Source organism: Hemiscyllium ocellatum, chromosome 10 (genome assembly GCF_020745735.1).
Source record: "Hemiscyllium ocellatum isolate sHemOce1 chromosome 10, sHemOce1.pat.X.cur, whole genome shotgun sequence".
Lineage (NCBI taxonomy): Eukaryota > Metazoa > Chordata > Chondrichthyes > Orectolobiformes > Hemiscylliidae > Hemiscyllium > Hemiscyllium ocellatum.
In genome coordinates, this window is record NC_083410.1 from 96,383,156 (window position 1) to 96,400,416 (window position 17,261).

General features: G+C 47.6%; 1 protein-coding gene across 2 annotated transcripts in view; it reads right to left on the reverse strand.

Annotated features, from left to right (window-relative positions):
- LOC132819864 (nesprin-1-like) overlaps positions 1-17,261 on the reverse strand; it is a 339,003-nt gene that overhangs the window by 265,987 nt on the left and 55,755 nt on the right. For both annotated transcript variants that reach the window (XM_060831771.1, XM_060831770.1), the window contains 7 exons: positions 15,221-15,538; positions 13,368-13,523; positions 11,579-11,749; positions 9,578-9,904; positions 4,800-4,952; positions 3,821-3,988; positions 476-652 (listed from right to left, as the gene is read on the reverse strand). In XM_060831771.1, coding sequence (XP_060687754.1) covers positions 476-652; positions 3,821-3,988; positions 4,800-4,952; positions 9,578-9,904; positions 11,579-11,749; positions 13,368-13,523; positions 15,221-15,538 — 1,470 coding nt within the window. The remainder of the gene's footprint in view (positions 1-475; positions 653-3,820; positions 3,989-4,799; positions 4,953-9,577; positions 9,905-11,578; positions 11,750-13,367; positions 13,524-15,220; positions 15,539-17,261) is intronic.

A 17,261-nucleotide genomic window follows, 5' to 3' on the forward strand; every position in this document is an offset into this window, starting at 1 on the left:
GGGCCAGTGGTGAGGAAGCTCCCACCCTCACGCTGGGAACACATGGGCCCATGACCAGCCTCACCGGGACAGCAGGCCATGGGGAAGGATTGACCCCAGGGATGGCACAGCTAGGAATTCATTGCTCCTCCATCTGGCCCGAGATGGGAAATCCGCTCCCCAGGTCAAAACGCGAGGGCAGGAGGCTTTGGGGTGGCCTCTTGTATCCCAGCAACTCATGAAGCCCGGCATCCTCATTATTTTAGTTGGCAGTTGAAGCCTGACCCAGAGGGCACTCGGATCTTCGACCTGTCTATGTAAATACTGCAGGTTTCCACAGTTCAACAAAGGAAAGAATACCATTCATGCGGACATCGGTGTCAAGGAGATAGATGTAGCTCACTGGGGTTAGAAAGTGCCTGGTTTGCGCCTCTCTGACTCAGAAAGAGACTAGAACCTGCTCAATCCAGCTGTGAGTATGATGAACGTTCCTTACTCTCTGAGCTGTGCTACAGATGGCAGAGTAACTGTCCCGGATTCCCTGCAGGTGGCCTTGGACTTGATGCTTAAACTTTCCTTGGAGCCCCTCTGAGCAGTTGGCAATCAGGCTGTCCCCCTTGCTTCGCAGACTCGCCAAAGCGTGTTCAAAGCCTGCTATCTCCTCCATGATAGGCTGTCAGGGCAGAAGAAAATTGGGAGGTCACATCAGGTCACCGTGCAGACATCACACTCAGTGCAACGCTAGTTGAGAATACGTTTGGAAACATGGGAACGGGGGGGAGGCCACTCAGCCCTCTAGCCCGTACTGCCGTTTATTCAGGCCATGGTGGATCTGTGCCTTAATTTCCACCTCACAGTGTCTGTTCCGTCACCCCCGGCTACTGTTGCCAAGCAAATATCTATCGACCACAGTTCTGGAAATTTCCACTGGCCCCCAGCCTTACCACCGTTTTGAGGGTGCAGAATCCAGGTTTTCCCTCACCTTTATGTGAAGAAACATTTCCTGACATCGCTGTTCAGCTGTAGCTCTCACTAAATGGCCATCCATCTCTACCAGAGGAAATAGTTTTCCTCTGTCCACCTGATAAACTCCTGTAAGCGTTCCAACATCTCAATGGGGTTGGAGGTTTTGGGCTATAGGGAGAGACTGAACAGGCTGGGGCTGTTTTCCCTGGAGTGTCGGAGGCTGAAGGGGTGGCCTTATAGAGGTTGATAAAATTATGAGGGGCATGGATAGGGTAAATAATCAAGGTATTTTCCCTGGGGTGGGGAATCCAGAACTAGAGGGCATAGGTTTAGGGTGAGAGGGGAAAGATATAAAAGGGACCCAAGGGGCAACTTTTTCACGCAGAGGATGGTGCGTGTGTGGAATGAGCTGCCAGAGGAAGTGGTGGAGGCTGGTACAATTACAACATTCAAAAGGCATCTGGATGGGTATATGAATAGGAAGGTAAAAACAATGACTGCAGATGCTGGACACCAGATTCTGGATCAGTGGTGCTGGAAGAGCACAGCAGTTCAGGCAGCATCCAACGAGCAGCGAAGGGCTTTTGCCCGAAACGTCAATTTCGCTGCTCGTTGGATGCTGCCTGAACTGCTGTGCTCTTCCAGCACCACTGATCCAGAATATGAACAGGAAGGGTTTAACAGGATATGGGTCAAGTGCTGGCAAATGGGACGAGATTAGGTTAGGATATCTAGTCAGCATGGACAAGTTGGACCGAAGGGTCTGTTTCCATGCTGTACGTCTCTATGACTCTAGACCTGTTGTTCCTTCATCCTCTGTACCAGCCGATTCTTTACATCGTTGAATCTCACGATGGGTTCTTTTAGCCCCACCAGCACTCTGGGGAATCTGCATCACATTCTCTCCAAAACCAACACGTGAAGCAAAGTGGAGAGCTCTCTTTGTCTGGAGAGTTAGCTCAGGGTTTCTGCAATGGGCCGAACAACCCCACCACCGACTGAAATGAGAGTCCTGAGGATGCCAATGTTCATAAGGTCAAACGAGGAGGATATGACATTTGGCTGGAAGTGCAGGTGGCACTGACACTCACCCGCCCAGACCCCACCAATGGAGCTCACCTCAGCTCACCTCCATCCATGCAGACCTTTCTTTCCAGGACATTATTTGTGCCATCGGGCCTTCACAGACATACCAGGTTATTCCTGTACTAACAGACTGGACAGGCCTGGCTGAAGAGATATCCCACCCTCCCTGTAAGGGACAATGAGGGTGTTCTGTACCTTTAATGAGCTGTGTTAGAGTATTTCTCCCAGTCTCCCAGCCCTCATTTGATCTAAATTACTTCCCGTGACTGTGGGAGCTCCAAACAGACCCCACCACCAGAGATATATTTCCCTCCCCTCCCCTATCAGCGTTCCGAAAAGACCACTCCCTCTGTGACTCCCTCGTCAGGTCCACACCCCCCACCAACCCAACCTCCACTCCCGGCACCTTCCCCTGCAACCACAAGAAATGCAAAACTTGCGCCCACACCTCCCCCCTTACTTCCCTCCAAGGCCCCAAGGGATCCTTCCATATCCGTCACAAATTCACCTGCACCTCCACACACATCATTAACTGCATCCGCTGCACCCGATGTGGCCTCCTCTATATTGGGGAGACAGGCCTCCTACTTGCAGAACGTTTCAGGGAACACCTCTGGGACACCCGGACCAACCAACCCAACCACCCGTGGCTCAACACTTCAACTCCCCCTCCCACTCCACCAAGAACATGCAGGTCCTTGGACTCCTCCATCGCCAGACCATAACAACACGACGGCTGGAGGAAGAGCGCCTCATCTTCCGGCTAGGAACCCTCCAACCATAAGGGATGAACCTAGATTTCTCCAGTTTCCTCATTTTCCCTCCCCCCACCTTGTCTCAGTCAAATCCCTCGAACTCAGCAGCGCCTTCCTAACCTGCAATCTTCTTCCTGACCTCTCCGCCCCCACCCCACTCCGGCCTATCACCCTCACCTTGACCTCCTTCCACCTATCGCATTTCCAATGCCCCTCCTCCAAGTCCCTCCTCCCTAGCTTTTACCTTAGCCTGCTGGGCACACTTTCCTCATTCCTGAAGAAGGGCTCATGCCCAAAACGTCAACTCTGCTGCTCCTTGGATGCTGCCTGACCTGCTGCGCTTTTCCAGCAACACATTTTCAGCTCCTGGGCATTGCAAACCTACACAGCTCTTCATATTTAACAGGAAACTGATACACCACCATGAAGGATCAGGAGAAACATTCTCAGAGCAAACGGACAGTGAATCAAGGGGGAGCTTCTGAAATACCAATTACATTGACAGGCTGTGACTCAAGGTTAAATACTGACAAGGCTTATAATTCCTTCAGAACAGGAGGTTAAGGGGGTATGTAAGTGAGATGTTTAAGGAACAGGTTGGGTGAACTACAGAGAAACATTAACAACAAACTGGACAGACAGTGGAGGTAGAGATCGGAACTACTTCCACCGGTGGAAGGATCCAGCCAAAGGGGTCTCAGTTAAATTGAGAGTTATGGCATCCAGGGTTGATATCAGAGTGCACGCCTTCACTCAAAATATTACAACTTCTGGAATTCCCTTCCTCTGCCAAGGGGGTGATTGGAATTTTCCAGACTGGAGTTTTATGGATGACGGTATTAAAGGATATGGTATCGAGTTGGATGGGGAAATGGAGTTGAAGTATTGGTCAGCCTTGACCCAGAGGTTTGACGACTGGCTTGTGTTCCTATATTCTGTCAGGCGGCCATTGTGAACAGCAGGCCCCCAGTCTCCATCGTGAGTGTTGCCCGAGAAGGAAAGTAATTTGCTTGAACCGTAAGCTTGCTGCGTACCTTGTGCCTTGCCAGGTGCTGGGTTGCCATCTCCAGGTTGGTGCTCTGGGTGGTGTCAGGAGCCACCAGCCTGGTGGAGATCTGTAGCAGCCACTTCTCCACTTCCTGCAGGTTGCTGTTATAATCCTCATGCTCCCTCACCTTCTCTCCCAGATTCTGGACACACACCTTGGAAAGGAAGAATAATGAAACACTGGGTTTGTAGGAGCCCCACAAGTCTGTACGGTTTAGTTACATTTATTCTTGGGACATCAGCATTGTGCCATGTCCGTCCATCTCCTGCTGACCCGAGGTGGGGGTAATACAACAGAGGGCATTGGCAACCACTTCAGAGAACAATAAAGAGTCGACTACATCAATAGGGACTGGAGTCACACATATGCCCAGCCGAATCACCTGTATAGTCATCAAACCACTAGGTCTGTGTGGGCCCAGACTGGGAAGTTGCAATGCAGCCCTTTCTCTGACCACACCCCAGGACTGGCGGTTGCACTTATACCTTATCTTGACCCCTAGATAGGGGTGGCACGGTGGCGCAGTGGTTAGCACTGCTACCTCGCAGCACTAGGGACTCGGGTTCGATACCAGCCTCAGGTGACTGTCTGTGTGCAGTCTGCACATTCTCTGCGTGGGTTTCCTCCCACAATCCAAGGATGTGTAGGTTAGATTAACTGACTATGCCCAATTGCCTGTCAGGAATACGTGGGATAGGTGCCTTAGTCAGGGGGAAATGTAGGGTAGGGGGAACGGGTCTGGGTGAGTTACTCTTCGGAGGGTTGGTGTGGACTTGTTGGGCTGAATGGCCTCTTTCCACACTGTGGGGATTCTAATTCTAATTCTACTTTTCCAGACTCAGAACCTTATTCTGACCCTTCTGCCCTCAGCCTCATTATAGGTTCCTATCCCCTTACCCTGGAGCCCTCACCTTGGCTCCGGGACCCATTGTGTGCACTCACCCTGACGACCCTCAGGAGCTTACCATCACCGTTGAGCAGAGCTCCTGGTAATCTGTCTGCAGCCTCTTCAGATTGTCGCTGACTGCGGGGTCGTGAATGAGCTCGAAGACAGCCTGCCCCTTCTCGATCACCAACTTTACCCCCGGCTCGTGAGACACGATGGTTTGCTGGATGGCCTGTGACAAATAGGAGGCATCAGGTCTGCACTGCAGAGGCAGTTACTCTGCAACACGCGTGTACTACAATGAATTATTGTCAATCGTAGATCGCAGACTGAGAACAATTTGATGATTATGTAACTAAGTAGATGAGATGTTTGGAAGAATGGAGTTTGCAGTGAAGCAAGGTACCAGGAAGTAGCTGAGGGATTATTAATATAATTTGTTCTGAACTATAAGGCACTCCATACACTCAAACCTCTGCTATTCGAATCTTGTCCAGTCTCTCTCATTGCATCATGGCTCACCGTGTCTTCAGCTGTCTGTCTCTTTGATTCTCATCTTGAGACCCTGTTCCTCCACTGCTTTGTAAGATGCTTCTTAAAAACAAAAACCTGTCCTAAGATCTCCTCATCTGGTTGGATGTCAAATCTTGCCGGAAAATGCTCCTGTGGATGGGGTGTTCCACTTAGGTGAAAGGTGCTATATAAATGCAAGTCGTCCTGCCAACTCTGGGCCTTGTGCTCAGATCCCGAGTGAGGTAAAAGGATGGAATCCCAACTGCTACAACAGAACGTGCAGAAATTCAAAAGCCCCAACCCACCAGCTTGATAGGAGGTCCATGCTACAATCTGCGGCGCTAGTGCAGGGCAGACTTTTCAGATATTTGGTTCGATTCAGACCAGACTGTGGTGAGCCAATCTGCAGACTGGATCCCACCATTGGCAAAGAGAGTATTAATAGGCTGCTGTGGGTTGCCCTGAAAATGTTCGCTTCTTTCAGAGGGAGTTACTGGATTCTCTCTTACATTGACACAACTAGATGAGAAGATAATAGAACGGGGACCAAAGGCTTGATCAGGATTTTAAGGAGCACTTTAAAGAAGGAGAGAGCTGGAGCTAAGTAGGGAGCTCCAGATTAAATCTGAAGACACAGCCATCAACGGTGGAACGTAGGAAATGGGGGATAGACAAGGTTCTAAACATCTGCCCAAAACATGGTCAGAGCGTTTGTCCCTGAGTCTGAGCCTGAACTAGCAGGAGACAAGCAGAAGAATTCAGGATTACATTGGCCACTGAATGGCACCCTGAACATTCCCATCTCTCCGCAGTCAGCTCCGATCACCAAAGTGGGAATCTCCTCTCGATCTGCCGACTGCAACGGAACAATTTGCTGAAACCGATCTTCTCCCGCTGACAAATATTCCCCCCCCAAAAAAACCCCCACTGCAGGCCCGGTGAAACCCCCCACTGCAGGCCCGGTGAAACTTAGCCCGTTCATTCACTCAGCACGGACGGATGTTCAGGGCAAACGTGTCATATTCTGGGCGTCACAATTTGGAAAGGAGACTGAGGCTCTGCTGAGCTTGGCTGAGATAGTTCTGGCAATGAGAGATTTTAATGATATGGAAGAGGATAGAGGAGTTGAGATTGTTGCTCTTGGTAGAAAGAAATTTAACTGAACGTTTAATTACAATTTTGAGGGATTTTGATAGAGCAAATAAGTATAAACTGTTTCCACGCTTTGTACTGGTCAACCATGATCTAACTGATTGATAGAACAGACGAGAGAGACAAAGGGGACGATTCCTTTTCCTATGTTGTGGTTCTGTTCGCCGAGCTGAAAGTTTTTGCTGCAAACGTTTTGTTCCCTGGCTAGGGAACATCATCAGTACTATTGGAGCCTCCTGTGAAGCGCTGCTTTGATGTTTCTTCCGGTATTTATAGTGGTTTGTTCTTGCCGCTTCCGGGTGTCAGTTTCAGCTGTAGTAGTTTGTATGTGGGGTCCAGGTCGATGTGTCTGTTGATGGATGTTCTTGCCGCTTCCGGGTGTCAGTTTCAGCTGTAGTGGTTTGTATATGGGGTCCAGGTCCATTGGTCTGTTAATGGAGTTTGTGGATGAATGCCATGCCTCTAGGAATTCCCTGGCTGTTCTCTGTCTGGCTTGTCCTATGATGGTAGTGTTTTCCCAGTCAAATTCATGTTCCTGGTTGTCTGAGTGTATGGCTACTAGTGATAGCTGGTCGTGTCGTTTTGTGGCTAGCTGATGTTCATGGATGCGGATTGTTAGCTGTCTTCCTGTTTGTCCTATATAGTGTTTTGTGCAGTCCTTGCATGGTATTTTGTAAACTACATTAGTTTGGCTCGTGCTGGCTATTGGGTCCTTTGTTCTAGTGAGTTGTTGTCTGAATGTGGAAGTTGGCTTGTGTGCTGTTATGAGTCCTAAGGGTCGCAGTAGTCTTCTCATAGGACAAGCCAGACAGAGAACAGCCAGGGAATTCCTAGAGGCATGGCATTCATCCACAAACTCCATTAACAGACCAATGGACCTGGACCCCATATACAAACCACTACAGCTGAAACTGACACCCGGAAGCGGCAAGAACATCCATCAACAGACACATCGACCTGGACCCCACATACAAACTACTACAGCTGAAACTGACACCCGGAAGCGGCAAGAACAAACCACTATAAATACCGGAAGAAACATCAAAGCAGCGCTTCACAGGAGGCCCCAACAGCACTGATGATGTTCCCTAGCCAGGGAACGAAACGTTTGCAGCAAAAACTTCCAGCTCGGCGAACAGAACCACAACAACGGACACCCGAGCTACAAATCTTCAACCAGACTTCCTTTTCCTATGTTCCACTCAGAGGAAGGTTCTTAAACTCCAGCTTTAAGAAAATTAGCAAAAGAATTATTGCAAAAATCAGGAGTTTTTTTAATACAGTGAATTGTTAGCATCTAGAAATGTTCTACCTACAATGTAATTGTTACTTTCAATAGGGAAACGGGTGTGTATTTGAAAAATAACAGTATAGCAGCCCTGTGCAAAAGCAGGGGGGTGAGATTGGTTGTATTGTGCAATGGACCGAATGGCCTGTTTCTATGTGGTTGGGTTCCAGTCTATGAATCCAGCCCAGCAGCAGTCTGACTGTATAACATCACAAATAAAATCAGAAATTACTAATTGACTATCAGCTACAGTTGAAGGCTTATGTTACTGGAGGCAAATTATTGGCCTGGTTGGAAGACGGGCTGAGCAAAAGGAAGACAGAGAATAATACTAATTAGATGGATACGGCTTGGGATATTCTTCATGGATTCGTGACAAGCCTATAATATTCACTGTACAGGTCGCTCTGCTATAACGTGCATTTCGTTAACACAAATTTGAATTGGGAACAGTGTTTCTAAAGCGCAAAGTTTTAAAAGCGTGTATTGGTTATAATGCCATTAGTTTAAATGCTGCTGCTATTGCATGATTTTTTTATAACACAGATTGCATGAGAATGGAACGAGCATGTTATAGCAGAACTGACCGTATTTATTCATAAGTGAGATTTTGGGATAGAAAGACTTCACCTAAAATTTGCCAATAGCAACAATTACTTCATTGGCGTCTGTGGGCCCTTGCTGTGACATGGATCATGTGAATAGCCAAGGTCTTTTTCCTGGGATAGGGGAGTCCAAAACTAGAGGGAATAGGTTTAGGGTGAGAGGGGAAAGATTTAAAAGGGGCCTAAGGGGCAACTTTTTCACACAGAGGGTGGTACGTGTATGGAATGAGCTGCCAGAGGATGTGGTGGAGGCTGGTAGAATTACAAAATTTAAGAGGCATTTGGATGGGCATATGAATAGGAAGCATTTGGAGGGATATGGACCAGGTGCTGGCAAATGGGACTAGATTAATTTCGGATATCTAGTTGGCATGGATGAGTTAGATAGAAGGGTCTGTTTGCGAGCTGTACACCCCAATGACTCTATGACATAACTTGACTGTCACTGATACAACAGCGGCTACATTCCTTTAAGATGGTCTGGAGGTCATGAAAGGTCATGAACATACCCTTCTTTATCTTGTGGTATGTTTGACTGTTTGTGTTGTTACACAGACCCTCAGAATGAGGGTCCCCTTCACAGAATACCTCTATTCTGAGCCTGAGCTCCCTGTCATTTTAATTCTCCCTCTTGCTTCCGCTCTGACCTTTCTGACCTCTCTGTCCTTGGCCTGCTATTCTGTTCCAGTGAAGCTCAGTGCAAACCCCAGGAACAGCACCTCACCTTTCCATTTGACTAAAGCCTTCTGGGTTCAATGTGGAGTTCAACAGTTTTAGATCTAGCCCCTGCCTCCACTTTGTGTCAGCGTGTATTTGTTTTTGCTGGCTTATTTATTTCTTCATTCCTTCTGTATTGGGATGACTGCTTTCCACCAATCACGCCTCATCTGGATGCAACCTTTCGTTTCGGTACAACACCCCCTTTGGCTTTGCAACCCCGAAGCCATCTGTTGGTTAATCCACCTTCTGGCCCCCAACCCTATCATAAAACTTCCCTTTCTGTTCCTCCTTCACCCCCACCATCCCCTTTCCAGAAGATCACAAGAAGAAGTAGGCCATTCAGCCCATCAAATCTGCTCCACCATTCATGAGACTGAAAACCCTCAACTCCACTTTCCTCCAATGGCTTTAAACCAATCACTTTTCTGTCTCTCTTCAGTTCTGACAGGAACTCATCAACCTGAAAGGTGAACTTCCTCCACCTGCCAGGCCTGCTGAGTATTTCCAGCACGTTTCTGTTTCTGTTTCAGATTTCCTGCGGGATTCTGCTTAGGGGACTACTCTTTTGGTTTCCGTTACCTTGTACTTTGCCAGTTGGGCCTTCTTTTCAAACAGTTCCACTTTGGGCTCCACTGGGATCTGCAAGATGGCCTGGTACTCTGCCAACCACTTGGTCTGGCTCTGGTACTTGTCCAGGAACTCCTTCGTGAGGTACAGGCATTTCTCCAGATTGCCACGCTCCCTCCTAATGGAACTGGTCAACTCATTCAGTTGGCCAATATGGGCGTCCATGGATTCCCGCAGACCTTGAGCCTCTGGCCCTTCCAGGTACTCTATAGCCCTCTCACTCTTCTCAAGGATCATCTTCAGTAGGCTGTTCCCCATGTCGATGTCATTGTGCAGCGTCTAGAAATTAAAACAGTGTCTCTCAAAGGCAAAAGGGTATGGCAACAGACCAAAACTGACCACAATGGTGGTCAACTAAACGCCAACGTCATGGACAGCTCCACAATTCCATTAGGAGTTGTCAAACACTCATATTTTTTACTCAATAGAGTGTATTGAGTAACTCGCTACCTCAATACAGAGGTTTGGATCAAAGGGATTGATTTGCATCAATCAAAGGCTCTCACATCTTCACATCGACAACGATGAAACAGAGAGTGGAGTGAAGATTATTCTCAAGGTGGACATCCCTGCATGAGCTCAGGACGGTACTGAACCTCAGGAATTTGTGTCAAACATCAGGGTTTGCTGTGCTCTGTTAAAGCGACACGTGTTCTCCTCTTTCTTTTCGCTTGTTATCGTGTCCTTTCTCCCCTCCCCCCACCTCCCATCCCAGTGTCTGTTCTGTCCAGTCTGGCAGGAGACACACCATTGTTCTGACATTCCAATCCCTTAATCTGAACTATCAACATCTGTTCATCACCAACACCACTACCCACCCTCCACCTCCCAAACTAAAGCATAAGTACTGCTCCCTCCATGCTTCACGTCAGCTCCAATGAAGTTATCTATACTCGAAATGTTAGCTTGCTCTCTCCCCATGAATGCTGCCTGACCCGCAGCATTTGTTGTTTCCAGTGTTCTCCTCGTAGCCCAGTACTAATCACAAAATTCAACCCACTGACCCAATCTCTGCTCTCTCCCCACTGCCCCATCCTCTCCATATCACCATGGATTTCAATCCCAAAACTTATCCCACTGCCCCATTCTTCCCCACTGTCCCAGTCTCTTCCCACTTCTCTCCCTACTGTTCACAGTCCTGTTTCAAGCCCAAAATATATTGCACTCACCAGCCCTCCCTGTGGCCCAATTTCAACCACTGCCCATTTCTCCCTCCACATTGTCTTGTATCCCCCCCATGCCCCAAATGACCCATTCTCCCCTCTCAGGTACCAGGAACAAAACTTATCGCACTGTCCTGCTCATTTCTCTGAAACCTTTTACCCCTTGGCTCACTAGCAATCCTCAAATGAATCCCACCCTCTCACTTTCTCCCACAGCCCTGTCGAAGCAGCCCGTGTGATTGGCACCACATCCACAAGCATCCATTCCCTCCACCACCGACCCTCAGTAGCAGCAGTCTGTACTATCTACAGGATGCACCGCAGAAATTCACCAAAGATCCTCAGACAGCATGTTCCAAACCCATGACCATTTCCGTCTGGAAGGACAACGGCAGCAGATACATGGGAACACCACCACATTCAAGTTCCCCTCCGAGCCACTCACCATCCTGACTTGGAAATATATCGCTGTTCCCTTCACTGTCACCTGGTCTAGATCCTGCAATTCCCTCCCGAAGAGCATTGTGGGTCAACCCACAGCAGGTGGGCTGCAGCGGTTTAAGAAGGCAGCTCACCCCCACCTTCTCAGGGGGCAACTAGGGACAGGCAATAAACGCTGGGCCCAACCAGCGACGCCCACATCCCACTACTGTGTAAATTTTAAAAATTCCCAACGTGTCCACACAAAATGTACAACCCTTGAAGTTTGAATGTGTAACATCCATCCTGTTCCATCAGCCCATCTATGAAGGATTCCAAGGCACACGCGCACAGTTCCTCTGCTCTTTACCTCAAATTTTTTAATTTTGTTTTCCATGGCGGTTTTGTCCACTACATTCAAAGCCACCGCCATGTTTTTAAAGTTGTTCTGGGTGGCACGGAGCCAGTCTGTGTAGGTGCCCAGCGCCACATCAGCTTCTTCTAAAGCCCTCAGTTCCTCTTTCAGCAACTTGGTCTGGTCCTGTAAGGCAAGACAGATTGTGGGACAAGGCACACACCTCAGAACGTTCAGGAGCTCGGTGCAACAGAACATTGACCCTGCAATGACAACCCACTTGTGCTAACATGGCATTTATAACATGGCACTCCCTTCACCAAAGGCCAGGGTTCAAGTCCCACCCTATCACCATATCCAGACTGCCACTCTCAGAAGGCGTACTGCACTGGCACAGGTGCCATCTATTGACATGGAATACCAACCTGGTAGCCCGTCTACCCTCTCAACATGAAAGTGCCCGTGGCTCTATTCTGTCGAGGAGCAGAGGGGATCGCCCCAGTACTTTACGCAATAATTAACCCTCAGCTACCAGCGAAAAGCAAATGATCACATTGCTGTTTGTGGAGCCCAGCCGTCTGCATATTAGCAGTCACATTTCCTTACTTTTAATCCCCTCCAGATTTGGTTTCCATCGATTTGGAATGATGGAATACTGGTCTGGTGTTGGTCCCTTCCAGGAGATTTGAAGTTCCCATGACTTGGTGACTTTCAATTCTTGGTAAGCAGAGACCAGTGGGATTAATTTGGGGATTGCTAGTGAGCTGTGGGGGGGAAGAGATTTCAGAGAATTGAGCAGGACAATGCGATGCATTTTATGTTAAGGTTAGAGTGGTGCTGGAAAAGCACAGCAGGTCAGGCAGCATCCGAGGAGCAGGATTCCTGATGAAGGGCTTTTGCCCGAAGTGTCGATTTTCCTGCCTGACCTGCTGTACTTTTCCAGCACCACTCTAATCTTGACTCTAATCTCCAGCATCAGCAGTCCTCACTTTCATTTCAATGAGTTTTATAACTGGTACCTGACAGCGAGACAAGAAAACTAGTAGTGTACTGTCTCACACACATGTCCATGGATGACCCAAAATGGGGACTGGATGTTCTAAGTTAGGACAGTTCATTCAGCCCAACTGTAGTCATCTCATCTCCTCCTCAATCTCCATTCCCTTTGATATCCAATTTAGTCTAATCCCACTCCATCCCGTTCAATATCCTCCTCAGTCTAAACTCACTCTCCTCCTCACTCCCCATTCCCTTTAATATCCTCCTCAACCCAATCCCAGTCTCCATCTCACTCCCATTCCCTTCAATATCCAATTAAGTCTAATCTCTCCTTCTCCTCCAATGAGCATTTGTCTTTCTCAAGCCCCTCATATCCTATTAAAGCAAAGTATGTGGTCTACTGCAATTAAGCTGTGGCAGGGAACTCTAAGTTCTAACCGGCCTCGGTGTAAAGGAGCATTTCTCTATGCTTCCCTTTATTTATTTTGTCTCTGCCCTTAGAGTCCACCCTCTTCATGCCCGCTGTAGACCAGCTGATACTTTGTCATAACGTTTTCAGTGAGGAAGACCCTGTCTCAAGCCACCCCTTAGCCATCACATGCTGGCAAAAAAAAAATGACCATATATATCTTTGTTCCTGTAAAATTTCAGGGAATGGTCCCAACAGCTCTGCATTGACAGAGGTACAGTGCTCAGTAAAAGTAAGGAACCTTTCAAAGGGTAATTGATGTCTGAATACACAATACGTTCCACTAGGAGTTTCAGTGCCCAGTTTGGCACAGACTTGATTCCTTGAACTACGTACCACCACATGCAGCAGAATGCCCTGATATCGGGCAGCAAGGTGGGTAGCTTGACTTCCCACACTGCTGTTGATGTGACTCTCCTCTAGCACTTGATGAGCAAGCAGCCCAACCCTTTCCACTTCATCCTTCCGAGCAAGGATTTCCTCGTTCCATTTCTGAAACAGCAGAAGAGGAAATAAATACAAATAAAATAAAGCTAACTCATAAAAGTGACCGATCATCAGAAGTGGGGGCAGGGGGCAAAATATCAGTCATACCGTCCAAACCATTTTGCAAAACACAGAGCTATCTGCAAGCCGAGCACAGATTATTAGTTACACAAGCTTCTTATTAACTCTCAAAAGCCTGAGTGACTGAAGCTCCACTGTAGGTTATGCAAAAACATGTGACAGGGTGGCCCACTGCTGCCTCACAGCACCAGGGTCCCAGGTTCGATACCAGCCTCAGACGACTGTCCGTGTGTGGGTTTCCTCAGGGCGCTCCGGTTTCCACAGGTTAGGGTGGATTGGCAATGCTAAATTGCCCATAGTGTCCAGGGTTGTGCAGGCTAAGTGAACAAGCCATGGGAAAGGCGGGGTTACAGGGATAGGATAGGTGGTGTGGATTCAATGGACCAAATAGCCTTCTTCCAACACTGTTGGGAATCTACCCTTCAGATGGAATCTGTAGCTATTTTAACTAACTTCTATTCAGTTAAAATAAGGTGCAATTTGCAACTGTGATAGCCTTAAGCAACAGAGTCAGACAGCTTAGAGAAAGATTGTCATCAGCAGGAGATGTGTGTAGTGGTGTACCATACATGTGCATTACAACAACAAGTAACATCATTTAAACCAAATTGTTATGAACAATTATACAAACAAAAATGGAATCCTGTCCTTTATCTTAAGCAGATTGGAAACCTCAGGGCCACAGGAAATGTCTGTTACATAAAGATCTGGTTGGTTCCCATTTGGGAAAATGCAGATTCATCATAATGCTGTTGGGATGAAAGGGTTAAATTATGAGGACAGGTTGCAGGTATTTCCAGTCCCTGGATCTTTGGTTTTTACTCATTCACGGGATGAGAGCATCACTGGCTGAGTCAGCATTTATGGCCCATCCCTAAATGCTCAGAGGGATGCAGTTAAGTGTCAACCACATTGCTGTGGGTCTGGAGTCACATGGAGGCCTGACCAGGTAAGGATGGTAGTTTTCTGACCTAAAGGACGCTGGTGAACCAGGTGGGTTGTTCCTGACAATTGACAGAGTGGATTTGTGGTCATAAGGACAGGTTGCATTCACCAAAAGTACATGTATAGAATACTAAGGGATGATGTTATCAAAGTGTTTCAGATAATTAAAAGATTTCGTAGGATAAACAAGCTGGCAGGTTTTCCTCCCCGAATGGACCTTAAGGAGAAGCTGATGGGTTTTTATGACAATCGACATAGGCTTCTTGATTGTCCTTAGGTCAACACTTTGTTCCAGATTTTATTGAACTCAAACTTCACCACCTGTCATGTTTGAGATTTGAACTTATATCCCCAGGACATTGGCCTGAGGTTCTGGATTGCTAGTCCAGGGACATTGCTACCACACGACAAAGTCCAACAGCAGGATTACAATACAGATCAGCCAAGATGAATTGTACCATGAAATAGGTTAGAGGGACTGAATCGCCTACTCTTGTTCCTGAGACCAATCTTCAACACTACTTCAAATTCAGCTAATATTCTTGTGAACGGTGAATGTTCACAGTAGATGGGTAAGTCAGTCAGTCAGTCACTATGTGACCCTGACGGGAATGGGCTGAAGGAGTACGCAGTGTGACAGGACAATGTGTGGAGATCCCTGTTTGCACTGACCACACCTGTAACTGCTGTAGCTGAGTCTGCTTTGTGTCTCGGTCGGACGTCCTCCCCGTCCGGAGATTGACTTTGCCCTCGAGGTCAGAGAGCCACACATCCACCTGCTGGAACATCTTCTCCAACTTCCTGAGCATGCTCAGGGTGGCATTGACCTTCTCCTTTGTCTCAGCCAGCCTCCGCTGGTACAGGTGCCAGTCCCGTTGCGCGGACTCGAGAATGCGATCCTCCATATATGTAGACCCCGATAAGGTCATCTTCTCCTGGCTCTGAAGAACTGCACTCATTAAAGTCTGGCCTTCAGTGCAATGCTTCTCCAAGTCCTGAGGAACAAAATGGTGGTATTATGCTGGATTAATATAATTAAAGGCAGCTCCTTGGGATACATACCTGAAGTGAAATGCATGACCTATGTCAGGGACAATATAATATCAGGCTTTAGTCAAAGGTAATACACAGAACATAGAACAGCACAGCACAATATAGGCCCTTTGACCCTCGATGTTGTACTAACCTTTTATCCTACTCTAAGATCAAACTAACCGACATACCCTTCATTTTACTCTCACCCATGCACCTCTCCAACAGTCGCTTAAATGCTCTTAATGTATCTGACTCTACTACCACTGCTGGCAGTGCATTCCACACTCTCTGAGTAAAGAACCAATCTCTGGCATCTGCCCTGAGCCTTCCTCCAATCACCTTGAAATTATGTCCTACAATGAGGTGACCAGAATTGAACACAATATTCCAAGTGTGTTCTAAGCAGGACTCTATAGAGCTGCTCTTAAACTCAATCTCCCCGCTCATGAAAGCCAACACACCATACACCTTCTTAACAACCCTATCAATTTGGGTGGCAACTTTGAGAGATCTATTGACATGGACCCCCAAGATCCCACTGTTCCTCCACACTACCTTAACCCTGTAACCTCCATTCAAAGTTGACCTTCCAAAGTGAACAGCTTCACACTTTTCCAGGTTGGACTTTATCTGCCACCTCTCAGGCCAGCTCTGCAAGCTGTCAATGTCCCACTGCAACCTTAAACAGCCCTCCACACTATCCAAAACTCTACCAACATTCATGGCATTACTAACCCACCCTTCCACTTCCTCATCCAAGTCATTTATAAAAATCACAAAGAGCAGAGGCCCCACAGCCAATCCCTGTGGAACATCACTGGTCACCGAGCCCCAGGCTTAGTACTCTATTTTCTATGGGCCAACCAATTCTGTCTCCAGACAGCCCAATTTACTTGTATCCCTACTTTCTGAATGAGCCTACCATGGGGAAACTTATCAAACTCCTTGCTAAAATCCATATACACCACATCCACTGTTTTACCTCCATCAATGTGTTTCGTCACCTCAAAGAATTCAATAAGGCTTGTGAGACATGACCTGCCCCTCACAAAGCCATGCTGAATCACACTATGCTTTTCCAAATAATCATAAATCCTGTCTCTCCAATAATCTGCCCACCACCGATGTAAGTCTGTAATTCCCAGGGTTATCCTTGTTCCCGTTCTTGAACAAGGGAATAACATTTGCCACCCTTCAGACATCTAGTACTATATCAGTGAGGATGCAAAGATCACTGCCAAAGGTACAGCAATCTCTTCCCTCACCTCCTCTAATAACCTTGGGTATATCCTGTCTGGACTTATCTGTCCTCATGTTTTTCAATATGTCCAGCACATCCTCCTTCCAAACATCAAACTGTTTGTGCATATCAGCCTGTTTCACGCTGTCCTCACAAGTGACAAGGTCCCTCTCACTAATGAATACTGAAGCAAAGTATTCATTAAGGATCTTCCCTACCTCGTCTGACTCCATTCACAAGGTTCCCTCCACTATCCCTGACCGGTCCTACCCTCACTCTGGCCATTCTTTTGTCCCTGATTCCAAAGATCATAGGGTCAAGCCCTCCTCCAATATCCTAGCCATCTCAGCGAGACTTGAATCGCGAGGGCACGGAAATATCAGAGGGCCATCTTTCAGAAGTTGTTATCCTGAGGCTCATTCTGCGCTGACAGGTGCTGGTAA